The 27,943-nt window shown below is 41.4% G+C and overlaps 1 protein-coding gene across 3 annotated transcripts in view; it reads left to right on the top strand.

Moving 5' to 3' along the window:
• Nucleotides 1-443: 443 nt before the first annotated feature.
• Nucleotides 444-27,943, top strand: part of LOC121285485 (probable E3 ubiquitin-protein ligase HECTD4) — a 301,376-nt gene continuing 273,876 nt past the window's right edge. For 2 of the 3 annotated variants that reach the window (XM_041201967.1, XM_041201965.1), the window contains exons 1-2: nucleotides 444-639; nucleotides 22,551-23,068. In XM_041201967.1, the coding sequence (XP_041057901.1) occupies nucleotides 469-639; nucleotides 22,551-23,068 (689 nt within the window). In that variant the 5' untranslated portion in view covers nucleotides 444-468. Of the gene's footprint in view, nucleotides 640-869; nucleotides 1,137-22,550; nucleotides 23,069-27,943 lie in introns of those variants that run through there. The other variant, XM_041201968.1, reaches the window with a different exon arrangement.

Here is a 27,943-nt window from a genome sequence, read left to right as displayed (position 1 = left end):
CCTGCTGGTGGATTGCCGGCTGTGCGCGCCGCCGTGCGTGACGCGGTGCATTTTGGGGACTGTCCCTTATCTGTCCAATATGGCGTCAGTGTGAGCGCTGACGGCCGCTGGTGTGAAAGCGGCGCCGCTCCGACTGTCACTGAGTGAGGTACCAAGACCAAGACCCAGCCCCGTCCCAGCAGCCGCCTGCAGCCCTCTCCTCCCCCGCTCTCTCGGCAATTTTTCTTGGAGGGGTTGACGGTGTTTGAGCTCCCCCAGCCCCGCCCGCTTTCCTCCTCCTCTTCCCCCCACCCCCCTCCAACCCCTCCCTCTGGTTGCCGGGGTTTTCTTTCCCTTCTCTCTCTCTCTCTCTCTTTTTCTCTACTATAAACATTTCCCTACTGGGGCTGAAGAGAGCGGCGGGTTGCAATGGCGGCGGCGTGAGACGGCAGCGCGCTGTCCGTGTGTTGGCGCCGGCCCTCGGGAGCCATGGCGGCGGCCGCTGCAGCAGCGGCCGCTGCTGCGGCCGACTCGGCCCAGTGGCTCTCGGTGAAGGAGGAGACGCTTTTCCTGCACGACGGGCTGATCAGAGTGACCGACCTGGTGGAACTGCCAACTGAGATCGGGGTATCAGCCGAGCCAGGGGAGAATGAGCAGGAGGTGAGCCCCCCACCCCCCCCGGCCGACCTGTAGTTCTTGCCTATCTGTCTGTTTAACGCGGAACCGCGAGCCTGGGAAATGCTGCAATCCACTGACAGACCCTCCCTGATCGCTCCGAGGTACCAACCACTCCCGGGCTTTGACGCAGTCTAACAACTGCGAACAAGATGGAGACAATTACTAAAACTAATAAAACGTTCCTGTTGAGGAGCTTTACTCCGAATGTCAGATCACCTCATCCTGGACTGGGGGACTAATTGAGGTCATGACGATCTCCCATTCAGTCACTGAGAAACGCGAGCCTGGTTGAGCGGCTTTAATGCGGTGACAGACCCCCGCCCCTTTATTCCCTTGGAGCGACTGGGCTGCCTGAGACCGGACTCGTGCTGACCCAGTCCCCTCCCCAAGGTAAAAGCGAATAGAGAGGCTGAGGAATAACACACGGTCTGTAAAATGAGAGGCTGTGGGGTCTCGGCAGGATGGAGCAGAGCGAGCAGGTCAGAGAATCTCAAATGTGTAAAGTAGAAATGTTTATCTCTGTGGGTATCAATAAATCCAGGGTGTCAGTGATAGGGTTGTTGTAACTCGTGGATATCCCATAACTAAAAATAAACCCCATCTTGATTGTAGCTTTTTAATCGTACTAATCACTTGCTCCATTTATTTGTATGTGTTGTACGATTTTCTCCAGCCTATGTCGCTGTCCCTCCCGTAAGCTTTTTAAATGAGTGGAGGGGGAATCATATATGTGCAGTTGAGCGTTGACCAAGGGTAAATCTGAAATAAAATGTAGGGAGATAGAGAAGAAGCCGTAAAACATATTTATATAATTAAATAATTGATCCGAGGTTGGGGTTTAATTCGCGTGAGTGTTATATAATCGGAAATAGACAAGATTGAAAACCATGCAAAATTCTTATTGCTTTTGAGAATGTTTTTTATAATTCATCGAAAGGATGAGATGGATATTAAAATCGAATACCTTTTGCATGTAGTGATCGATCCGCATGGTGTGACGCAGGTTTTTAACGAGCTAGATATCGTTGGCGAGAAATAGGTTACAATACTGTATTAAATAGTTTTGTCCCTGAGCTGAACTGTATTGGCCCAGTGTAGTGTTCAGTGTTGTGTAGTCAGATGACAAAAAAAAGTGGGGAATAAAAAGTGAAAGTATTTATGTAAACCTTGCCACAAACAAACCAAAAACATGGAAAGGGGGTTTTGCAAAGTACTGTGCAAACCAGGAGACGGAAAATAGTTTTTAAAAGGGTGTATGGAGGGAATTAAAATAGGTAACGTAGCAATTGATTGATTTAAACATGGATAAAGTGGAATAAGATTCAAAAACAAAGCAATTGTGATAAATATCTAGCTGAAAGTACACTGGAACTGTCTGCCACATGAAGCTTCCATTTCATTAATGTTTAATTTGAGAGGATTGTTTTTGAAAGTGGAATTTATTGGTGTAAGAAACGTGGGAAAATAATTAACGAGTACTAAAAAAAATATGATTTAAGAAAGCAGACTGTTTTGATGAAAAGGCATTGTTACTTTAAGTGTCATTCAAATAAGGGTGTATCATACGTGTTATCAAGTGTAGCTTCAGTTTGCCCGAGAATCCTAGACTTAAATGTCTCCTTCAACAGCTCAGTTAACAAATGCACTATCCAGTTTGGAATTGCTGTTCAGATCAGGAAAATTGCATGTTCAATTTCAGTCTGAGTGTTATTCAGCCTCAGTAAGGGTGTTATAATTTGCCTTAGCACTCGGCTTGGCAGGAGAAGGAGCAGCAGCAGGACTCTGATGAAACGTGGTCCCCATATGTGTGTCTTTGAGGACAGAATCAAACTATCTTTGCCTTCCAATGTTGGATAAACTGATGTTTACTAATTCAGCTCCACTGAAGAATTCCACTTACATGAGGCTACTGCGGGATTGCTGGAATCCATAGCCATGCCACATCTTGAGTCAGCACTTTTGGGGAAGCAATGGAATAAATTGGAGGAAAAACGAAAACTTATATTTATATAAGCACCTTTAACGTAATGACTCATCCCAAGGTGCTTCACAAGACTGTTACAAAACAAAATATGGCACCAAGCTTGATGAGATATTTGATTAGATGATCAAATGCATGGACAAAGAAGTAGGTTTTAAGAAGTCTTGAAGGTGGAAAGAGAGGTGAAAGGTGCATTGAGGGTATTCTAGAACTTAGGGCCTAGGCAGCTGAAGGCACAGCCACCAACAATCAAAAAAAAATATAATTTTCATCTTGTGAGAAGCAGGTTGCATTTTTCATGCTCCTTTGTGCTCACATTAGCTGCTGGAAATAGTAAAGAGGTGCATTAAAATAAAAAGGCTAGAATTGACTGTTTTGATTTACAAGAATCCATTTCTCTTCTGAATAAATTGTCATAAATATTTAGAGATGCTGACTAGTGTTTTATTTGAGGTTATTTCAGGATTGTCTATCATATGTTTCTTTAACCCCTTTTAAATAAAACAGCTTTACTGTATTCCTTCAGCACAAAACCGCTTTCCCACTCCTCTCTATGAATTTCTTTCCCTCACTTTCTCTCCTAAAGGAAGTTATTTTGTTTCATTGTTGCTCTCTGGTACCTTTCACAAAGCCCCTTTCTTCTTTTGTGAACATAGACAGCAAGTACTAGCAATTTACAGTGGGGTTATCAGAAGAAAGTTACCACAGTTCTGCTACCATGAAGAAATTTTAGTGCAGTAAACAAAGAGGATGTTGATAAGTTGATGCTTCAGTTTTTTTATGCTTTATCCTGTGTTCTGAATTTGGATAAAAAGAATTTCACAATTGTTGCTCTCATGCATGATATTCATTGGAGTTAGATTATTGTAGATCTTAATTGTGATAAGTGAAATTTCCTGTGCAGCCACTCAGATATTTGAACAAAGCTTTTTGTGATAGTTTTGAGTAAATAGCCTGTGTACAAGTGCCTTTAATGAAAATTGTTACATTTGGAAAACAACCTTAGAACATTTCTTACTGGAGAACTGTAATACCATTTACACACCAAGGTATTGTCAGACTTAGATTGACTTAATCATTGCGATGAACATTTTTAAAGTCCATTTTGTAACATCTTTCACTAAAAATGGGTTTTAAAATTGAACATCTCTTAATAAATTGTTGGAATATATTGGTGTGGAGATGGTATTACTGTGTTTTGGAGTACTAGGGTGTAGGTTCCATCCTCTTTATTGAATAATAAAACTTTCCAGAAGGGGACCATTTGTCTGCTGTTCCTGTGCTGCCTATTTGAAAGAGCAGCCAACAACTTGTATGATGCCTTTAACATAATAAAATGTCCCAACTTCACAAGAGCATTATTAATTAAAATATAACACCGAGCCACGTAAGGAGGTATTAGGTCAGATGACCAAAAGTTTGTCCAAAAAGGTAGGTTTTAAAGAGTATCGTAAAGGAGGAAAGAGATGTAGAGAAGTGTAGGGAGGGTATTTCAGAGCTTGTGGCAACTGAAGACAGTCTCCAGTAGAGGAACAGGGTTTAAAATAAATGGTGGCAATGGGTGAAATGCTACCAGTAGCCTGAGGAAACGTAAAGACGGGTGATGAGCTCCGTTCCTTACATAATGGCTCTTCCGACCCAGGATAAAGAATTGAAGGTGCAGGGAACAGGAAAACAGCATGCGGTTTATTTGGAGGACTAGTGAGCATAGGAGAGAGAATCTCTGAGGAGCTGCTCCACCAGTCAGATCCCCTCTCTCCTGTGCTGCTGCTCCAGCTCCCCCAATGATGAGCTCCGTACTTCTGCTTTTGCTGCTCCTCCAGGGATAGAAGCTACAATGGGAGGTAGGAAACCTGTAATTGGAGGAGCTGGACGAATTATCTTAGATGATGACCTGAACATTCCACATCCTCTGGAATCGCAACAGCCAGTTTGATTGGAACTTTTGACATCCTTTGGAAGTGAGATGAGGTCTAGGAAAAAGGAACAAAAAAGAAAAAGGATGGAGGCAACTAGGAGCAGGCCCAGAGAACCACCTGTACTGAGAACAGGGGCAGCAGCCAGTGGAGAGAAGGTCTGTCACATTTTAATTTTGTGTGGGTTTGGGGAGGAAATGAGAAGAGTGTCATGCAGATGCATTTGGTCTTTTACTAAATTACCTAAACTGCTTAAGCCTGTATGGTTCCTGTTTCAATGCATCAAATAATTGGAAGTTTAGATGAATCTGATCTTAGTTTATTATTGTAAATTGAGAATTGTGTTTATGCGATGAACAAGGACTTCTTGGGTGGCAGGGTGGACAACCTTAGCTCATGGGTGGTGACACCTTGCCTCTTTTTACTGAAGCATGATGTACAGAATCCAACAAGGTTTTGTTCCGTTGTTTGTACTTAAAGACTTCATCCTGTGTTAGATGCATTGACTAAATGTTGAAAGCTGAAATGAACTGTTGTAATTTCATACAAATTCATTGGCCCACAGTCTTGATGGTAATAGAGGTAAACAAAGGGAAAACTAATGTTAACTTTATAGGTATTTGCTATTTTTGGTTATAATGGAAATTTTAATTTCAATTAAAACTTTTGTTGCCCACTTTCCTCCCTCTGTTCTGGTTTTGTGTTGCTAAACAAAGGTATTTCTGTGCAAAATAAGGTTTTAATCTAGTATTAACACATGGTTAGCATGCTGTTTTGATCTGATTAATCTTCGTCTTGAGATTGGATGAGCTGTTATATGTTATAGGTATTTCTGTTTGGTATTTGCACTAGCTTGTCTGCCTGAAGAAGGAAACCCTGATGACTGCATCACCTAATAAAGAATTTAGTGAGAATGAAAAAGGAGCCCTTTGAAAATCAGAAAGTGAGCCCCTGGAGAAAAAAAAAATATTTTGACTTGTGTTGGAGCAATTAAAATCAGGGAAGCGCAAGAGGCTGGAATTAGCAGAATGCAGATATCACTGAGGATTGTGGGGCTGGAGAAGATATGGAGATGGGGAGGGGCAGTTTTAAAATAAAAACTTTCTTTGACTGGGAGCTAATGTAGGTCAGTGAGCACAGAGGTGATAGGGCCTTGGTGTGAGTTAACACATGGGCAACAGCGTTTTAGATGACCAAGTTTACAGAGGGGAGAATGTGGGAGGCTGGGTAGGAGTGCCATGGATTAGTCAATTCCAGATGTGACCAAAGCGTGAAAGAGGTTCTTGGCAGCAAATGAGCTGAGACGGATGAAGTCATGGAGGTGGAAAAGGCTGTCTTACTGATGATGTGAATGTAAGGTCGAAAACTGATTATGAGGTAAAACCAAAAAAAAACAGAAGTTGTGAACAGACTTCCTTTGTCTCAGACTGTTGCCAGGGTGAGGAATGGAGTCAGTAACTAGGGAATGGAGCTTAGAGCAGGGACCGCAAACAATAGCTTCATTCTTCCCAATATTTAATTAGAGGAAATTTCTGCTCATCCAGCACCATACTGGATGTCAGACAATCAATCTGATAACTTAGCAACAGTGGAGGAGCTGAGAGGGGTGGTTGTAGTGTAGTGTGAAAGCTAACACTCTGCTTTTGGATGATGTTGTCAAGGAGCAGCATGTAGATGAGAAATAGGAGGGAGCACAGGAAAGATCCTTGAAATACGCTAGAGGTAACAGTGAACGAACAGGAAGAAAAGCCATTGCAAGTGATTCTCTGGCTATGATAAGATTGATAAGAATGGAAGCAGATGAGACCAGTCCTATATGATTTGATGGCGTTGGAGGAGGATGGTGTGGTCAACTATATCAAAGATTGCAGACAGATTGAGAAGAATGAAGACCTTTGTCACTGTCACATAGGATGTCATTTGTGACTTTGAGCTGCTTTGGTACTTTGACAGGGGTGGAAACCTGATTGGAAGGATTCAGGCATGTAGTTCTGGGAAAGATGAAAAAGGGTTTGGGAGGCGACAACATGTTCAAGGACTTTGGAGAGGTTGGAGATGGGGCGATAGTTTATAAGGACAGTGGGTTCAAGGGTTTGTTGAGAAGAGGGAATGATGGCACATTTAAAGGGGAGAGGGACAACACCTGAAAGTAAAGCGTTTACAATATCTGCTAACATGGGGACCAGGAGGGACACGGCAGAGGCAGCTGATTGGATTGCCTCTTTCTTAGTGACAAAAAAGTCCATGAGCTCCTTGCGCATATTATTGAAAATATGCGTGGAGATGACAGGGCATAGCGGTTTAAGCCAATTGTTTATAGTAGAGAAAAGAAGCTGTGGTGGTGTGTGTGTGTGTGTGTGTGTGTGTGTGTGTGGGGGTGTGTGTGTGTGTGTGGGGGTGGGGGGGGGGGGGGGGGGGGGGGGGGGGGGGGGGGGGGGTGGGGGGGGGGGGGTTCATCTGTGCATTTCAAGATCCTGGAATGGTGAACTGTAGTGCTTCTTACCACATCCCTGCTGTTTGCCTATAACCCTGTACATTCCTCATTCTCATGTATCTCCCTTTTAAAATTCTTTATGGAATCTAATCTTCCTTTTGAATTTGAATCCTCATCTTCGTTTTGAATCCATGATCAATAGTTATCGATTCACTCACCAGAGGAGATACCTGATCTGCACCTTTTATAATACTTCTGTGTAGTACATTTTAGGAAAGATATAGAAGTATCCATTGGACTCCAGCTGAGGCCTAACCAATGACTTATAAAGTCCTGGCATGATATATTTGCTTTTATATTCTATTCCTCTATCCAAGTAACCCGTATGAATTTTTAAAAAAAATTACATTTTTCCATGTAACAAACATCTGGGCATGGCCCTGTTGCTTGAGATGGTGAGCAAAAATTTTGCAGACCCTTCAAAAGGTGAGCTTTTAGGAGTGAATTGCTCTGGAGTGCACACACACTCAGTTCTAACACCAAGTGGAGATTGGTGTATTCCTTTGGTCTCCAAGTGGTACAACTTCATTTACTGAGGAAGAAAATGTGAATTTTAAAAGAATTGCTTCCTTTGGCCCTAGAGCTTGTAATTGTAGCAGTTGGTTACGTATGTGGTGCCCTCTAGTATCTCGCCAAACTGGTTGTCCTTAATCTGAATCTCCACCTTGTTCAAATGCCCATGTACAGCTAGAATCATTTTACCGTGGTTAAGAATGGAAGCCCTGGCTGATTATTTTTGGTTGGGACATTGAGACTAATTTTACAGGGTGAGGTGGTAGTGGTGGTTGGGGTGAGGGAGCAGTGGAGCAAGAGGGAGAGCAAAGGTATGCACCTGCCCCAGGTGCGATAGGTTGATACTGACAGACAGTCGTTGACCTTGTGATGCCCCATGTTGTGTTACTGTTCTACTGTCTGTGGCATTTACCCAGTGAACCATCTGGTAATGAGGAAACAGCCTTTTTAAGTGGTGGGGAGAGAAAGCTGCTGTTTTAATAGACTCCATGTAGAGATGGAAGAAACTGTCGACCCATTTATAATGTGCCAAATACTGGACTATCTGCAATATTTCCAATACACAGTAGCTGCAGCATCTCGATGCAGTGCTGCAAATGGGCAAGGCTGCTTCGATAGCACCTCCCAAACCTGTGACCCCCACCACCTAAAAGGGTAAAGGCAACAGGTGCTTGGTATAATAACCACCACCTGCAAGTTCTCCAAGTCGCGCACCTTCTTGACTTGGAAATGTATCGCCATTCCTTCATCGTTGTTGGGTCAAAATCCTGGAACTCCTGACCTAACAGCACTGAGTGTGCCTACAATATAAGGATGGCAGCAATTCAAGAAAGCATTAACTGCCACCACCTTGAGGGCAATTAGGGATGGACAGTGAATGCTGGCATTGTCAGTAATGTCCACATCCCATGAACAAATTGGGGGAAAGAAAAGTAAAGCAAATAATTAACTGTAATTCTGTCAATGGCATCTCTTAGTGATGAAAATAAGGCTTCATGCATGTCTGCCTGGCAAGATATTCGGCTCCTCTTCTTTCATCAAAAATTTGTAGGTAGTTCATTGGGGTACCCAAGTACCCATCGTATGCGCACTTTAAAAGTTAGTTGCGTCCAAAATGTATGGTAGATGGCATTAGATTGCCTCATCAGTGCCACTGTTAAACTGCTGATCTGAGTGTTAGACTACATCTGGCTGAAGTATAATGCAAAAGCCCAAACTGCAGCAGTGCTAAATGTTGTGTGTAATGCAATATATATAGTATACATTGTATAATTTCTTGGATGTATTGAGTGGTTGAGCCATACACATCAAGAAGGTTGCAGGTTTGACCCTTCATCTGCACTGAGTTACCTCTGGTAGGGCAATGGTAAAGATGCAACAATTGTTTGTGCTCATGGAGGATAAAAGTAAATAGGTTTTCTGTTTTTACTTCTTGTCATCCAGAGATCCATGTACATATTTGGATACTGCGTTGGGTTTGGAGTTGTCTATGGTGACCTCCATAATCAAGAACCTTATTTATATCCACTGTCTGAAACATGAATAATGTCCATTTGGGTGTGGTATCATCCCAGCCTGGAATTTATTTAGGAGAAGAGGGGATTAAATGGCAACAAAATTGTATGTTATGTCTTTTGATTTGACTTGATATGGTGCATGTTTTGCGATGAGCTGTTCATATTGTTTATACTTTCTGCTGAAATGCTTGTTAAAATATTCTGCAGTTCTGGTGATTTCTGTTCTATTAAAGTCGGAACATAAATTCACTTCCATGAGGCGCTACTATAACTTTAAGACAAAGCGATCCTATTTTGTCCCTTTAGGTGTAGAACCAATACCAAAAATTCTATATCCAGTTTAAATCAGCACACTTAAATCTAAAAGTTGAAGCTCTTTCTGTAACATTGGACTTGGGATTGTTTCCAAACTTAGATTAAAATCGCGATTAAAAGAAAAAATGTTTTTTTTAACATTTAGAATATAATGTATACTCACCATGTGCACTTTGACAAATTTGCATTATAATCTAGTCAGCCATTTGTCAGTCATTAATGCATCAGTCTTGCACACAGGAATATGGGACACTGACAGAGAAAACATTACTTTCATTTCATCAGTCTTAGGAAAACATGCTGTTGAGTGATTATGGCTGTCTTCTGCAGAGAAAATATGGTATGTCAGGCTGTTTTTGTGCTTCTCTAATCAGCCAGTAGTTGCATTTATGGAACATGTTGTCCATTTTCTTGACCTCTGCCTGTCATTCCATTGTATCATACTCTTTAGCGCTATTGGACTTTTTCCCAACTGTGCACATGCATGGTAGTTAATTGAGTAATTTTGTACTCTTAACATTGGAAACTGCAATTGTGAAGTTAGTGTTGTACCTGCTTATGGCCAAACAGAATACCATTAATAGGCTGTATGCGAGTATTTAGTCCAAAATAGAAGTTTTATTTTGCAGAATAGCAGGATTGCTTTTAATTGCCTGTCAGCATACTTTGTAAAAATTGGCAACCACATTAACACAGGAATGGGAGTAGGCCATTTGCCCCTCAAGCCTGTTCAGCCATTCAATGAGGTTATGGCTGATCTGAGACCTAACTCCACATAGCTTCCTTTGCCCCATATCCCTCATACTTTTGGCTAACAATCTATCAGTCTCTGTTTTAAAATTAGCAATTGGTCGAACATCAGTTGCTGTTTGCAAAAGAGGGTTCCAAACCACTACCATCCTTTGTGTGAAGTGTTTTCTAATTTCACTCCAGAAAGGTTTGGCTCTCTTTTTTTGAACTATGTCTCCCAGTCCTAAATACTTCAACTTGCAGAAATAGTTTCTCTATCTACCCTATCTGTTCCCCTTAACATCTTAAAAACTTTGATCAAATTACCCTTAACTGTTTACATTCCAGGTCATACAACCTAGTTTGTTTAATCTCTTCTCTTGACTTTACCCTTGGAGACCAGGTATAATTCTGGTAAATCTACTCTGTACCCCCTCCTATGCCAATATATCCATCCTAAGTTCTGGTGCCCAGACTGCTGATGATGCAGATTCAGGTGTGGTCTAACCATGGTTTTGTTTAAAGTATGACTTCTATTATATTCTAATCCTCTAGGCATAAGGGCCAGCATTCCATTAGCCTTTTTAATTATTTTTTATACCATTTCAATGATCTATGTATCTGGACCCCCAAGCATCTTTGGATCTCCACTGTTTTTTAGTTTTCACTGTTTAGAAAGCCCCCTGTTTTATCTTTTTTGATCCAAATTGAAATCCATTTGCCATAGTTTTGCCTATTCACGAAATCTATCAATATTTGTTTGAAATTTATGCTTTCATCTGCAGTTGCTTACAATAGCACCCTTTTTGTGTAAAATTTGGATATGTGGCTTCCTATCCCATCATATAAGTCATTAATGAATACAGTGAATACTTCAGGCCCCCAACACAGATCCTTGTAGGGGTCATTATCACATCCTGCCAATTAGAATATCTGCCCATTTTTCCCTAACTCTGTCTCCTGTCACCCAGTCAATTTCTTAACGAGATCAATAATTTGTCTTCAATTCCTTGAGCCTCAGCTTTAGCTAATAGTGTCATAGCAAGGACTTTATCAAATACCTTCTGGAAGTTCATATGACTAACATCCATAGATATTCCCCTGTCCCCTGCTTTAGTGACCTCTGCAAAAAAAGTCAGTTGGATTTGTCAAGACATGAGCCACCCTTCACAAATCCATCTTTGATCACTGAATATTTAAGATGTTCAGTCACCCTATCCTTAATTATATACTCTAAAAGAACAAAAATAGGAGCAGGAGTAGGCCATTTGGCCCTTTGAGCCTGCTCTGCCATTCAATAAGATGTGGCTGGTCTGAGTGTGATGTGAAGTCCACTTTCCTGCCTGCCCCCTCATCACCTTTGACCCCTTTATAGATCAAAAATCAGAAAGTGAAAACATCCTCTCAGTATCTACCCTGTCAAGCCCCATTAGAATCCTAGCAAATATTTCCTAAATCATGACAGTCATTGCACTTCAAAAGTACCCCATGGGCAATAATGTGTTTTAAGACATCCTGAGGTCACGAAAAGTGCTATATAAATGTGTATTTAAATAGATAGCTGAAGAGATAGTGGAGGTGTTAGTGGTTATCTTTCAGGAATCACTGGATTCAGGGAGGGTCCTAGAGGACTGGAAAATCGCTAATGTAACCTCCCTGTTTAAGAAGGGAGTGAGGCAAAAGACGGGAAATTACAGGCCAATTAGCCTGATCTTGGCCATTCGTAAGATTTTAGAGTCCATTATTAAGGATGAGATTTCAGAATACTTGGAAATTCATGGTAAAATCGGGCAAAGTCAGCATGGTTTCATCAAGGGGAGGTCATACCTGACAAATCTGTTAGAATTCTTTGAGGAGGTAATGAGTAGGTAAGACAAAGAAGAGCCAATGGATGTTATCTACTTGGACTTCCAGAAGGCCTTTGACAAGGTGCCTCACAGGAGGCTGCTCAGTAAGATAAGAGCCCATGGTGTTAGAGGCAAGGTACTAGCATGGATAGAAGATTGGCTGTCTGGCAGGAGGCAGAGAGTGGGGATAAGGGGGTCCTTCTCAGGATGGCGGCCGGTGACTAGTGGAGTTCTGCAGGGGTCAGTGTTGGGACCACAACTTTTCACTTTATACATTAGTGATCTAGATGAAGGAACTGAGGGCATCCTGGCTAAGTTTGCAGATAATACAAAGATAGGTGGAGGGACAGGTAGTATTGAGGAGGCGGGGAGGCTGCAGAATGATTTGGACAGGTTAGGAGAATGGGCAAAGAAGTGGCAGATGGAATACAACGTGGGGAAGTGTGAGGTCGTGCACTTTGGTAGGGAGAATAGAGGTATAGACTATTTTCTAAATGGGTAGAGAATTCAGAAATCTGGAGTGCAAAGGGACTTGGGAGTTTTAGTCCAGGATTCTCTTAAGGTTAACTTGCAGGTTGAGTCAGTGGTTAGGAAGGCAAATGCAATGTTGGCATTTATTTTGAGAGGACTGGAATATAAAAGCAGGGATGTGCTGCTCAGGCTTTATAAGGCTCTGGTCAGACCACATTTAGAATATTGTGAGCAATTTTGGGCCCCGTATTTCAGGAAGGTGTGCTGGCCCTGGAGAGGGTCCAGAAGAGGTTCATGAGATTGATCCCAGGAATGAAAGGCTTAACATATGAGGAATGTTTGAGGACTCTGAGTCTATACTCGATGGAGTTTAGAAGGATGAGGGGGGATCTGATTGAAACTTACAGAATACTGAAAGGCCTGGATAGAGTGGATGTGGGGAAGATGTTTCCATTAGTAGGAGAGACTAGGACCCGAGGGCACAGCCTCAGAGTAAAGGAAAGACCTTTTAGAACAGAGATGAGGAGAAACTTCTTTAGCCAGAGAGTGGTGAATCTATGGAATTAATTGCCACAAGGCTGTGGAGGCCAGGTCATTGAGTGTATTTAAGACCGAGATAGATAGGTTCTTGGTTGGGAAGGGGATCCAAGGTTACGGGGAGAATGGGGTTGAGAAACTTATCAGCCAACATTGATTGGCGGAGCAGACTCGATGGGCCGAATGGCCTAATTTCTGCTCCTTGGTCTTACAGTGTCTTTGTTCCTACATTGAAGAGTTTCAGAAAGCAAGGTATAAAACAAAATTTTGTTCCTCAAGCCTGTTCCACCATTTGGTCAGATTTTGGATGACCTGTACCTAAAATCTATTTCCCTCATATCTCTTGAGCCTTGCCTAATAAAAAATTGTCTTTGTTTTCAATTGACCCAGCATCCACAACCTTTTAGGGGAGAGAATTTCAGGTTTTCATTTGTTTTTGTTCTGGAAAAAGTACATCCTGGTTTCAATCCTGAATTCCCTAGCTCTGATTTTGAGATAAAATAAAAGCTGAAAACACTAGAAATACTCAGCAGGCCAGTTAGCATCTGTGGAGAGGGAAACAAAAATTACAGCTTCAGATGAACAACCTTTGTCAGCACTATCAGGTCTAATTTTAGGTTGTATCCTCAATGCACAAATTCGTGGGGCAACTTGGGAAAACTGATCTGACTGTTGGGATAAATCAAAGGATAACAAGACCAAAGCATTTAGCTTTGAACAATTGTTAAATGACCGGGTGACCTTTTTTGTGACTATAATCAAAGGAAAAGGGCCAATTTAGAATGTGTTAAGTGAGACAACACTGATAAAGGGCAGTCCCCAGCCAAGACTTTTTGATTGACAAAATTTAAACAAAGGCTTGTAAGGTTACACAGTTGCAGCACTGCATTGTAGGCAACCCATTATCTAAATGACCTTCAAACCACAAAGTGCATGTGGCAGTCAATTTGTGCACATCAAGGTCCCAGAAACAGCAGTGAGATAATCATTTTTTTTCTAATGATGGCTGAAGGATAAATATTAGGGCACTGAAAGAAACTAAGGGGATAAACAGGGTCTCAGTTTAATCTAATACAAAAGACAGCACATCTGATAGTACAGCACTTTCTCAGTACTGCACTGAAGTGTCAACCTAGATGATCTGCAGTTTTACCTGAATACCACAACCTTCTGATTGGGCCAAGGCTGTCACTAAATTGCATTTGGAACTGATAAGCAGAGTGAGTCTTTTGGTAAAAAATGGGCTGAGGCATAGAAGCCAGCAATGAGAAGTAGGAATTAAGTAACTTGCTCCTAGGTCTCTGCTGGCAGTTACCTGCTAAGAATTTGGTGGAAATTAACATTCATACACTCCTCCACCTGTGCGCAGTGGAAGCAGAGTGTACCATTTTACAAGATACTGCAACAACTTGCCAAGCCTCTTTCAACAGCACCTTCCAAACCTGTGACCTCTACCACCTGGAAGGACAAGGGCAGCAGATGTATGGGAACAGCAACACGTGCAAATTCCCCTCCAAGTCACCACCATCCTGATTTGGAACTATATTGACGTTTCTTCACTGCCACTGAGTCAAAAACCTGGAACTCCCTAACAGCACTTTGGGTGTACCTATACCTCATGCACTGCAATGCTTCAAGAAGGTGGCTCACTACCACCACCTCAGGAGCATTTAGGGATGGGACAGCAAATGCTGATCTTGCCAGCGATGCTCACATGAAAATCCAAAGTGACATGCTCTTTGATTTTTGTAATATTATTTGAAGTCCCTCTTGTGTAAGGAGGCTCAACTGCGATGAAGAACTTTGGATGCATTGAACCTGAGTTTTACCCTATGTCTTGCACCACATTGAACTGCACACTTAGTATTTGAGATGATTTTGTACTGCATATTTGTTATAGGTTTAATGTTGTTTTGAAGCACTTTTGGTTGCACAAAACTTGCGGAATATTTATTAGGTGTTGAGGACTAGTGACTTCAAAGTAAAGTGCCTTACCTGCATAAGTTTTGCTGTTCATTTGTGAGAGATCAGACACTGACTCTGGACTCCGACGACGTTTGTACTTTAGTTATATTGTTTGCTTGTCACTAACCCTACAGTTAGCGTGAATGTATCAACAATGTCGTAAAGCAGAATTTGGAGCTCCTGTTTCAATTAGTTTATTGGGTTGATACCTTTAATAACAAGAACAGGTGTCCTCAAGGAATTGAATGGGTGGGGAAGGCCTTTGAGTGAGTTGAATTTAATTTGCATTGAACTGATGTTCTTGTTGGATTAATTGGTAGTGTTGACTTCCATCACATTGAGAACTAGCTGGAAGAAGCAATTCACAATGTTGCAAATGCTGAACTTTTAAAGGAAAATCTATTTAAAACTTAGTCTTTTGGGAATGCTGTTATTGTACGTAGTCTTACAATTTTTTTCTTTGTTCCAAAATTTGAGCATTTGGGCTCCTTACTTTGGCTCCCTGTAACCTGCTGAAGATATTTGGAATCTCTTTAGTGGTAAAATGTCTGCTAATGTACTACTCAATATTGGTAATTAGTACAGTAATGTACTAATGTGACTTTATTAGAGTCTAACAATGACAAACCCCAAAAGTAGTTGTTTTAGAAGAGTTGCAGTGTATTTCATTGTGTTTGTTTCCCTTTATTAGTATTGATATAATGTTATCTCTTTATGTAGATATTAAATAAGTGCCTTGGTTTTTCTGACTACAGCTATGCATGTAACTCATAAACTAGTAAATTGTAGCTTTGTGGCCCAGTAAAGGATTTCTAAATGGTTTCAAACTTAGTAAGTGCACTATTTCACTAGACACTTGCATTTTCAGTTTTTAATTGAATGATGGTAATGTGCAAGCTCATATGAGTCTCTGTATATTGCGTGTACAGATGTATTGCCTCTGTGAGTCGTGTGCACATTGAGTAGATGCAATTATATCATTGATTTGTAATTTTGAGTATCCAGTACAAAGTTGAAGTAATTCTATTGAGCCTGACTAAGTGTATAGTTAATTTCCAAGAAGGGATTTAATTATCTAAATATTGAATTGTATTGCAGAGAGAACATGATTTCTGAAATAAGAATTGCTTGACTTGATAAATTTCTTTATTCTAAACCTCGAAAGCTGTTGTTTATATGGAATATTGCCAGTTTCTACAATAGAGATGCACATATCTCTGGTGTCGTTTGGCCATGGAGATAATTAACTTTTTACTCATTTATGGGACGTGGGTGTCGCTGGCTAGCCCAATATTTACTGCCCACCCCTAATTGCCCTTGAGAAGGTGGTGGTGAGCTGCCTTCTTGAACTGCTGTGTTAATAAAGGGAAAGGGAGGAAAGTGGAGTTGAGGATTATCAGATCAGCCATGATCTCATTGAATGGCGGAGCAGACGTGATGGGCCGAATGGCCTACTTCTGTTATGTCTTTTGGTCTTATGCTGCAGTCCAGGTGGTGTAGGTTCACCCACAGTGCTGTTAGGGGCAGTGAAGGAACGGTGATAGAGATCCAAGTCAGGATGGTGCGTGGCTTGGAGTGGAACTTTAAGGTGGTGTTCCCACATGTTTGCTGCCCTTGTCCTTCTAGATGGTAGCAGTTGTGGGTTTGGAAGGTGCTGTCTGAGGAGCTTTGGTGAGTTCCTGCAGTGCATCTTGTGTCTGCTGTCACTGTGTGTCGGTGGTGCAGGGAGTGAATGTTTATGGAAGCAGGTTGCTTTGTCATTGATGATGTCAAACTTAGAATGTTGTTAGAGCTACACTCATCCAGGCAAGTGGAGAGTATTCCATCACACTCCTGACTTTTCTCTTTTAGATGGTTTAGAAGGCTTCGGGGAATCGGGAGGTGAGTTACTCATCACAGGATTCCTAGCCTCCGACCTGCTCTTGTAGCCGCAGTATTTATATAGCTAGTCCAGTTCAGTTTCTGGTCAATACTAACACCCAGGATGCTGATAACTCCTGTGCTTTTTGAAAACTGCACAAAAAAAGAACTAGTTGCATCATGTGGCCCATATACATGATTTACTTTGTCCTGTTAGTGACCAGTAGTTCTGCTAAGTGAATTTTGATCAAGCCTCAAAACCGATTTTAAAAAAATTTCTCACCCTTGTGTTCAAATCCCTCCATGGCCTCGTTTCTCTCAATCTCTAACTTCCTCCAGCTCTATAATCCTCCATGCATACTGCATTTGTCCAATTCTGGCCTGTAATCCATCCCCCACTTCTTTTACTTTGCCATTGATAACCATGCTTTCAGCCTTCTTAGCTTTACAGATTTTTTAAAGCTTTTTAGTTCCTCCTCCTTTAGAGGTACTCCCTTAAAACCTGCTTCTTTGACCAAGACTTTGGGCATCTTCCCTAATGCCTCTGGCTCAGTGCTGATATTTGTCTGATTATCTTCCTGTTTTGCTATGTTAAAGATTTTATTGTAAATGTAAGTGCCTGTTTATAGTTCAGTCAATGTGAATCCTAATTTCAACAGTTGCACTATAAAGTGAATGAAGCAGCACTTGAGATTTACCTATGTATACATATGCATCTCTGTAGCAAATGTAAGTGTTGCATGGACTGAATGTTCAAACTGGCAGTACAGAACAGTGCTGCAATGTACAGATTGTTGGTCTGTACAAAGATTTGTCAGTCATTGGGGAAAATTTTGCAGTCCAGCATGAGGTTGTAAAATGTGACTCAATGCTGCATGATATTTTTAATTCTGCTGTGAAACATAGATGCTCGCCACAGCATTGGAAATCTGGAGAAATACAAAACCACTGCTTCAGGGACGTCTAATATAAGGATGCTATTGATTGATACTAATACTCTTTTACTCTGGAGCAGATTTCAGTGGGTCTCAGTTGGGCTGTGAGATGCAGAATATTTCTAGAAACTGGGATGTTCAACAAAATTTGACAAGGATACATCTTTCCTTGTGATAGCAGCACTCCTGTAAGGTGATAATGATATTTATAGCAAGAAGGTAACTGAATAGGCCAAATCATCAAAAATGGTGGTCTATAGCTTTTTAAAAAAATCTAATTGCCTGTCATTATACATCAATCTTTGTACTAATAACAGAAAATGAGGACAGACAAAGCAGGCTATTCCACATCTGAAGATAGATGGCTTAAATTTTCAAGTCTGACCCTTTCATATGTTAACTTTTTTATATTCCTTCATGGGATGTGCCGTTGCTGGCTAGACCAGCATTCATTGCCCATCCCTAATTACCCTTGAGAAGATGGTGATGAGTCACCTTGAACTGCTGCAGTCCATGTGGAGTAGACACAGTGCTGTTAGGAAGGGAATTCCAGGATTTTGACCCAGCTGCAGTGAAGGAACAGCAGTATGATGCCTAGTTAGGATGGTGTGTGACTTGGAGGGGAACTTGCAGGTAATGGTGTTCTCATGCATCTGCTGCCCTTGTCCTTCTAGGTGGTAGAGGTTGTGGGTTTGGAAGGTGTCATCGAAGGATCCTTGGTGAGTTGTTGCAGTGCATCTTGTTGATGATACATGCTGCTGCCACTGTGTGTCGGGGATGAAGGGAGTGAATTTTGAAGGTCATAGCTGGGATGCCAATCAAGTGGGCTGCTTTGTTTTGGATGATGTTGAGCTTAGATTGTTGTTGGAATTGTACTTATCTGGGCAAGTGAAAAGCATTCCATCACATTCCTGACATGTGCCTTGTGGGTGGTGGAAAAGCTTTTCGGTTTTTGGGGGGGGTTGCTGTCAGGAGGTGAGGTTTCTGCCCCACTATTCTGAACCTCTGACCTGCTCTTGTAGCCACAGTTTTTAAAAGGCCGGTCCAGTTCGCTTTCTGGTCAATGGTAACCAAGGATGTTGATAGTGGGGGATTCAGCAATGGCAATACCATTGAATGTCAAGGGGAGATGGTTGGATTCTCTCTTGTTGGAATGACCATTGCCTGGAACTTGTGTGGCACAAGTGTTACTTGCCATTTATCAGCCCAACTTTGCATGTTGTCTAGATCTTACATAAGTACTTGGACTGCTTCAGTATCTGAGGAATCGCAAGTGGTGCTGAACGTTGTGCAATCATCAGCGAACATTTCCAGTTCTGACCTTATGATGGACAGAAGGTGATTAAGCAGCTGAAGATGGTTGGGCCTAGGATACTACCCTGAGGAACTCCTGCAGTGATGTCCTGGGACTGAAATGATTGTAAACACTGATATGTTTTAATACAGATTCTCAGGTATTTGTGGTTGTGATGAAATAGATTTGACTTGTAAGTGAGTAATAGTGGTTGGTGGCCCTTCAACAGCAGTTGATGTCTATTTCAGTGTGTGTCCCTGGAAACAGCCAGTCGAGCACAGAATCTTGTGTTACGGGGCTGTTTAGGCTGAACCTTGACAAAAACCACTCTTCCCAGAGCTGCTTTGCCACGCACATTTCAGAAAGAGGTGAGTTATGGTCCCTTCCCCACTACAGCTGCCTTGAGGGCAGCATGCAGGGGGGTGAGATTTTGGGCATGCAGGAAGGATCTGACTATGTGGCTCTTCCCATCATCAACCAAGCTATATGGAGGACCGTGTTTGAAAGTTCTGGTGGTGAGGTGTTCTGCTAAATAGATTTGATCTGCTCAGTCAACCATCCAACAGAACCCATCAACTTCTTTACTCAGGACCTTGAGGCTGTTACTTGTGGACCACTGCCTGATGGACTTGTGGTCAAAGGTGTTTTTCTGCATAACCTTTTCCATGAAGGATTGGTGGTGCACAGTCGAACTGACTGGTGCATTCCGCAGCAACGTTACCAGACCTATCTTTCGCAATACTGGGGCCAGGTAGAATCTCAGCATGTAGTGACACTTGGTGTTCCCGTACTAAGGATCTCTGCACAACATGATGCATCTGCATACAAAAGTGACCATCAGGATGAGACAAGTTGAGTCCCCTTTGTACATAGTGTCCCTGCAGCCATGGTCCGTTTTAGATCTTCGGATAAAGTGGAAGATGGCATGGCCCAGACCTGTGCCATGTAGAGCAACACCAAGGGTGCCAGGCACCTGATGACCAGGTTCTTACTTGCAATGGAGAGAGTGTTGCTCCCACGTAGCTAATTTCTATTTCAGCCTGGCTATACGTTCCTTCCAGTTTTTGACACACGTCCCAGCCCCTCTGAACCATATCCCCAGCACTTTCAGGCAGTCTGACCTGATGGTGAAGGAGACAAAGGATCGGTCGACCCAGTTCCCAAACAGCATGGCCTTGCTTCTGCTGTAATTTACTTTGACTCCTGAGGCCAGTTTCCCTGGTCATAAATGCTCCTCAGTCTGCAAACAGTTAATCTGAGCATAAATTGGTGGTGTTATCCATATACAGGGAAGTTTTGATCTGAAGTGCCTCTGCTGCCTGGGATTGTCACCGTCCTTATATCCAATTCCTTCCTGAAGGACTCAGCAAAGGTTTGAAAGAGCACACATAATAGTTATCACCTAGTCTTAGTAGAAGATCTTCATTGCTAAACTGAAATATTACTGGTACCACACTCACCATTATTGTGTTTAGCTCTATTGGTAAATATTGCCCCAGGGCTGAAATAGAGATGCTGAAAGTGCATATTTTAAGCTTTTACGAGCTATTAAGCTGTGATGTCTGGGTCAATACTGGTGCAGATGTCACTAAAAGTGTACATCTGATATGGGTATGATCTGCTTTATTGGGTACAATTTCAAAGCCTGTCATGATTGACCACTTTGAACAACACTTCCACTCCCTCCAGAGATTAATCACAAATGTAAGAAATAGTTGCTTAAATGACAGTGAGGAATGTGCTTTTAAAATTTCTGGTGATTTGACAAATAGTGTAATTTGGGTGAAGAATCTATTTTGAGATGGGAAACTGTACTATTATACTTAATGATTATTCAGCCCAAAATTTAACTGCAGCTTTTAGAATGTAAAAGTAAGTTTGATGACTTTTTAACAAAGGTCTTTCTCAATAATGAGATTTTATTTTCCCCACTCCTGTTGTCTTTGAATACTCTGACGGTGCAGTTAACTCATACATTTCTTTCTATTCTGTTATACTAGTCCCCTATACTTGATAGGGTAAAATTTCAACTTTCTGTTCCCATAACCAACATCTGTGCTGAAACATGTCATGATTTTGTTACAGTAGGTCCGTTTGCTGTTTTTCCTTCACCAAACGAGCAACAATTTGCTTTTATGTAGTCTTTATTGTTAGAAAAATATTCTCAAGGCTCTTCACATGTACATTATCAAATAGAATGGACATAAGCCAGAGGATATTGTAACAGGATTGACTGAGATTAGTTGAAGAAGTAGGTTTTAAAAAGGGTCGTCTTCGAGAAGATGGAGGTCTTCAGGCACATGGTACTTAGATGGCCAAAGACCAGGCTGCCATTGGTGGGGTGAAGGTGTAGGAGATGCACAAGAGGCCGGAGTTAAAGGAATGAAAAATTCAAGGGGGTGGAGAGAAGGATTTATAGGGTTGGATGAGGTTTTAGCAATAGGGAGGGGTAAAATGAAGAAGCAATTAAACAAATGGTGGAAAAAAAACTGGTGTTATATTGCACCTAATGTCCACAGGGCAGCCCAATGAATTTTATAGTCAATTACTTTGTATCGAAGTCACGGTTATGGAGGCAAACTTGGAATGATAGTGTGTGTGTGTGACTAGTTGAGACGATTATTGGGATTAGCAGTGATTCCCACATGAATGAATAGCCTACTAACACCATTGAGCTTAATTTTACCCTCACATAACATTGACAGTTTCCGGTATGAGTGCTAGATATCAGTCAGCTAGCCTTGGGTTGAGAGGCCAAGGTTGAATCTGAGACAGTAGGGTTGATCTGTGTAGTTGTTCTGTACCAGGCACTGCATCTATCCATTAAGCTAATGGAGCAGCTCATCGAATGATCTCCCCTTTTTTGTCTAGAGCATTGTAATCTCATAAAATATATACTTCTCCATCCATCCTTGTGAGTACAATTTTGGTTCTTTATGTTACATGGTGCAAATATAAACAAGAAATACCGTAAGGTGGTGAGTACAGGAGTCGGTTATTTTTTTGCTTTTGCTCAAATGATTATGTAACATTACCACTTTTATTACTGTTGTCTAAAAACCTGACAAATAAGGTTTATTTCTCAGGTTTGGGGTAACTTGTTGAAATGTGTTAATTGGAGTTTGTTGGTTTTGTGTATTTTTTCAGTAAGATTGATCATTTGGAAAACTCTGCATTATGTGATGCCAAATCAGATGAAGTCTGTAGATGTCACAGCATCATATCTGGTACCTTCAGAATTTGAAACAGATTCCTTTCTCACCCTTGAAATGAAAAGCTTTTCTTTTAAGGGCAGAAAAATAACTATGATTTCCAGTATTTTGCCCTCATTCCTCCACTAAGACACTCTAACTTCTCTAATTTTTCCTAGTGTGGCAGGTGTCAAATTTTGTTTGCCATTACTCCTATGAAGTGCCTTGGGATGTCCTACTACATTAACTCCTGCTATACAAATGCAAGCTGTCATATAAAAGTATTTTCCATGACTGTGATGAAAAATGTTCATTGTTCAATTTTCAGATATTGACATTTGAAACCAAAAATCCTGAAGAGCTGGCAGAACGTTTGCGAGCTGTGTGTGGGAACCAGAGTAATGCATATGCACGACTACTTGAATATCGTCTCAATGCACTTAGAGGCCTGTGGAATGCACAGCGACAATTAGCACTTGAAGAGCAACATGAGCGTGAAAACTCCAGTGACGAAGAGACCATGTCCTTGCTCAAGCGGCAGGGCTTGTTGCAACAGCCGGAACAGGCGCCATTTACCTCTCGCATGGGCCTATTATTGGTGTTCCCTTTGATCCAGTCACAAAGTAAAACTGACCCTTCCCTCTGTAACATCACTGCTGAGGTACTCCTGAACTGCCTTAGAGATTGCCAGCCTCTGAGCCTCACAAAAGAACCTGCTGACTGTCTGAATGGTCTGGAGGCCCTGCTTTGCTCCTGGTTAGAAGAATCACCTTCTTTGGGTCAATCAATCCCATGGAAACAGAAAGAGAATGCTGCAGCTGCACTGGTAGCTCTTGCCTGTGCAAGGTAGGAGCAGTCTGTCATATCTTTGAATTATTATAACTGGAAATGTTTTTCATATACTTACAATACCTTCAATCATGTTATCATCATCAGCATAACAAGAAAGATAGTGACAGGAAATAATATTTTGGAAAATACTGACAAAATAAAAATGTATGCCACGTAAGTGTTTTCATCACTGACCTGATACCTTGAATATTGTCAATCATGGATACATGTCTTCCACTTTCCCCAGAATACATTATCTCTTTATACGTATCGCAGTCCACCTATGTCTATGTGCTGATGCCTTTAGTGGTACTTCACAAGTTGCTTCTGTCGAAAGATGGTATATTTAGTACCAGCTATTTTAAATGAAAACAGAAAATGCTTGAAATGTGTCAGTCAACACCTGTAAGAAGAAAAGACAGGTTGCACACCTGAAATCTCATAACCTGCCTTTTCTCTTTACAGATACCAATGGATTTGTTCTTTATCTTACTATTCCAGATTTCAAGCGTTTGTAATTTTTACTTTTAATTTTTACCTGTTCTGAGTTCCTGGTGGACCACCATTCAGTATTTTAGTCTGGAATTGTACCAAAAATAGCTTAGGACACTATACTTAAAAGACTATCAATGAAAAATGTCTCATCTGCAGCTGAGAAAGCACCAAGCCATACAGGGTTTGTTTCTTTGGTCCATTTGGAATATTCCCTTCCCAAACATCCATCCAAATGGAGGAGAATGTAGAAGGCAACTCACGGCTAGTCTGAAGCGCAAAAAGGACCCAAAACGCACAACTTCTGGGAGGTAATACCTCTGAACTCTCCACTCCAAATGAATGCCAGAGAGCAAGAACAAATTGCCTAATCTTCCTGCTCCTATGACAATGTGGGTGTTAGTGTCCATGCCATCGTGTGTGTGCATTTGTTGCAATATTCTGATGATATGCTTGTTGATGTCAGAACCACACTGATGCTCATTAATATGAATGGTATCTCATTTAACAATACATAAAGCAACTGTTCTTAAATCTCTTTTGCGACGACAGTTTCTAACTTTATATCACTGGGTGGCACTGCTCAAAGAGAATAGACATCTAGGTAAAGGTAAGTTTTTGTGCATTCCTTGAGGAAGAAATCACACTCCTTTTTTTCCCCACTGAGTAATGAGGACTAGACATGTATCCTAGAATTGAAGTCTTGCAACACAAAATGAGCTTTTGCTGTCAAGACCATCAAGCAGCATCTTGCTGGTATGTAATAATTCACTTTTCCTGCCAACCCCACCCCCCCACCTGACTACTTCATTTCCACTTCACAGATTCCTGACCAACTTCCTCACCACCAATTGAATACTTTTTGATTTTTCTTCCCTTTCCATCCTTATTTGGGAGCATCCATTGGCTGGTATTTTAAGCCTTGACTTAGCAATCGCTTCAACCTTGGAATGTTTCCTCATTCACCTTTTCTTCCCTACCTCCAGCATAGTTATACATTTGCTGTTACTATTGAGCACACAGTTTGTATACGTATAAAGCAATTATACTCAAAATACCCCCCTCATTAACTGTGGTGATGGTTTCTGTAATCAACAGTTAGATGATATGAAAAGTTGTGGTTATGGATCTGTGTTCAAGGGAATGAATTACCTTGCATTTATGTAGCATAGGTTTGAGACTGATCACTTGCTACAGACAACATTATTCAGTTAACCAGACATTCAGCTGCATCAGAGTTCAAACTGAGGCTAAATTCATTGCATCACCAGCTCCATTAAATGAACTGATTAATGCTCAAAATTATTTTGTATATGCAGTTGGTAAACTAGTTTCTTCCTTCACAACAGATTTTGGAAGATTGAATGGTGATCGTGACCAATATTTTGCTCTCAAAGAGCACCAGTGTGTTGATGTTAAAGGCTGCCAACAGTTGCAAAGCATTTCTAACAAACGGTGGAGTTTCATGGTTTACTCCTTCAATGAAATTATTGTACCCAGTAAAGCCATGAATAATATAACTTAAAGCATTGCTGCAATATCAACTATCCTAAATTTTTCAATTAAAATGCAGAGGACAATTTGAAGATCTGAATGTCACTGGCCTGTTTATGTTGAGTTTGTGCTATAATATGCATATTGGTGCTGTATTCAGTGAATATAATTTGGCACTGGCGTGAATGTGGGATAATCAGAGAAATCTAAACAACAACCTGTGAGATGAAATCAGATTTAGCTGCAGGGAGGAGCTCCATGCAGCTCCATTTAACTCTGTTTCTCTGTCCACAGGTGCTGCCCAGATTTGCTGAGTATTTCCAGCATTTTCTGTTTTTATTTGGGTTTTATTCGGAATGATTTCCTTAACAGTTTTATGTAAGGAGGAGCTTTAAAATTGGAGTGAATAAACAGGGGAAAGAAAATTTCTTGTTTTTTCCAGCATTAGCTGCAATTCAGGTGGAAGATACCTGCAATACAGCTATTAAACACACAAAAGTAGGTATATAGAATTTTTTAGGGCTGCTGCTTAATGCAGTACTTGAATTTACAATGTACATGAGTCAATGCACCAGTCATTTTTTTTTATTGCAGGTAAGGGATTTCTACCAAGCAAGGGCATGGGATTTCTACCAGGCAACACAGTTCAATATTCAGCATGTGCAGAGGGGGGAAGAAAAGCTTCGACTTATTAAAGGCCCTGGAAAACAGCTGAGATTTCCTGTTCTGTTGGGGTTCCATTTGACAGGAATGATTATGATTATCCAGGGAAATTGAGCATGTTTTTCTGTCTGCATGAATCCTCCCAGGATATTGTTTTGAAAGAGCATTTACCGTAAGCGTCACAGTGTGTGCCTTATCTCAGGAGAGCCATTGCAACTTGGTCTTAAACTGCAGCAGCATGCACATGCAATGTGACAATGGTCTCGAGGACTTTGCAATGAAGGTTTGCATTCAAATGCTGCGGGCATTCTTAGTGTTGAGTGAATTAACTTGCACTTGGTTTGACTAGAGTATTTACAATGCTGCAGGATATTCAGTAGTGATGAATAGCTTGTGATGCTTGAAAAGATTTCTATATGCAGAAAAAAAAGAATCTCATGGTCAATCATTACATAATAACAGTGCAATTAAAGTTCCAGATCTATTAGACCTAGTTTCACTTTGGCAGGCCTGATCTCAAATGTTAAGACACACATGTGCCTCTGAATCAGAAAAATGTGGCTTCAAGTCCCACTCTAGAGATGAGCACATAATCCAGGCTGATACAGCAGTGCAACACTCCCTCACTACTGCATTGTCAATGGCTCTGTCTTTTGCATGAGATGTTAAACTGAGACCCCTCTTCCCTCCCATGGGGTATCAGTTTACCTGCAGTGGCTGACTGTAGACCAGCTTCATTATTTTCACTTTTTTAAGCATTAAACCTCTGGCTTCCTTCCCCACCACCTCAAAGTAAGTGGAGAATTTGTTTATAAAGAACTGCAAACCTGTGCCTGACCATACTGCTGTTGGTAGTTAAACATAACATCAGTATAGCAGAGGTCATTGTGCTATCATGCCTGACATGCTAATTGCTGGATGTGAGCATTATTCCCGTAATTCAATTCATTGTTTTTGTTTTGTTTCTGTAATGTCTACCAGTTATCTTGCTGTCAAATATACCCTTGCATACCAGAGCTGATAGCAAGCTGTTCACCTTATCAAGACTGGTTGTGGCACACAAAGTGTGTAATGTCTTAGTATATGAGTTGCTGTTTGCTGAAGACACCACAATGGCATCTTATACTGAAGTTCACTTGCAAAAGTTTGTAGATTGGCTCTCCCAGGCCAGCAAGGAGTTTGCATCAGCATCAGGAAGACTAAAGTTATTGGCTAGGACGTAGAGACTCCATCAACATTGACAACCTCACTCTGGAGATTGACAACAGCTTCACATACTTTGGATCAACAATTACTAACAACCTGTTCCTTGATACTGAAATCAGCATCCTGATTGACAAGTCCACAGCTGTCAAGTCAAAGTTGAGAAATCGAGTGTGGACCAGCAGCAAACCAACTGAAGATACAAAGCTCCCTGTGTACCAGGCTTGTGTTCTCAGCACCCTCCTTTACAGTAACGAGGCATGGACAACTCGTGCAAGCCAAGAAAAGTGGCTGAACACCTTCCACACTGGTGCCTCAGACAGATATTGGGCACCTCCTGGCAAGAAAGAGTACTGAATTTGGAAATACACCTATGTGCAGGGATCCCCAAATTGTTTGCCCTCTTGAGTCAGTGTTGAGTCTGTTGGCTTGGTCGTGTAACAAACACATCCCCAAAGCCATGTTCTTTGGCAAGGGCAAAATACTGTGGATGCTGGAAATCTGAAACAAAAAGTACTGGAAAAACTCAGCAGGTCTGATAGCATCTGTGGGAAGAAAGACAGAGTTAATGTTTCGAGTCTGTATGAGTCTTCAGAACTAAAGAGAGAAGTAAATATGGTGAAATATATACTGTTTAAGAGGGGGTGGAGCAGGTGAAGCTGGATAGAAGGCCAGTAATAGGTGGAGGCAAAGGAGAGACTGCAAAAGATGTCATAAACAAAAGGTTGAAGGGGTGTTGATGGTGGTGATATTGGCTAAAGGAGGTACTAATGGTGACATTAAGAGTAGAAAGCAGAATGAACAAGTGACAGATGGCCCTAGTTGGGGTGGGACGGGGGGAGGGGCGGTATGGGGAAAAAACATCGAGATGGGCTAAAAGGTGGGGACAATACAATGAATAAAAATGGAAATAAATTTTTTAAAAGTAGGTGGGAAAAAATATATAAAAATTTTAAAAAGGGGATCAAAAAGGGGTGAGGATCACAGAGAGAGCTTATGGTCTGAAATTGTTGAACACAATGTTAAGTCCGGAAGGCT

This window comes from Carcharodon carcharias, chromosome 13 (assembly GCF_017639515.1).
Source record: "Carcharodon carcharias isolate sCarCar2 chromosome 13, sCarCar2.pri, whole genome shotgun sequence".
NCBI lineage: Eukaryota > Metazoa > Chordata > Chondrichthyes > Lamniformes > Lamnidae > Carcharodon > Carcharodon carcharias.
The sequence above is the reverse complement of the archived record's forward strand: the minus strand, read 5'-3'. Positions and strand labels throughout refer to the sequence as shown.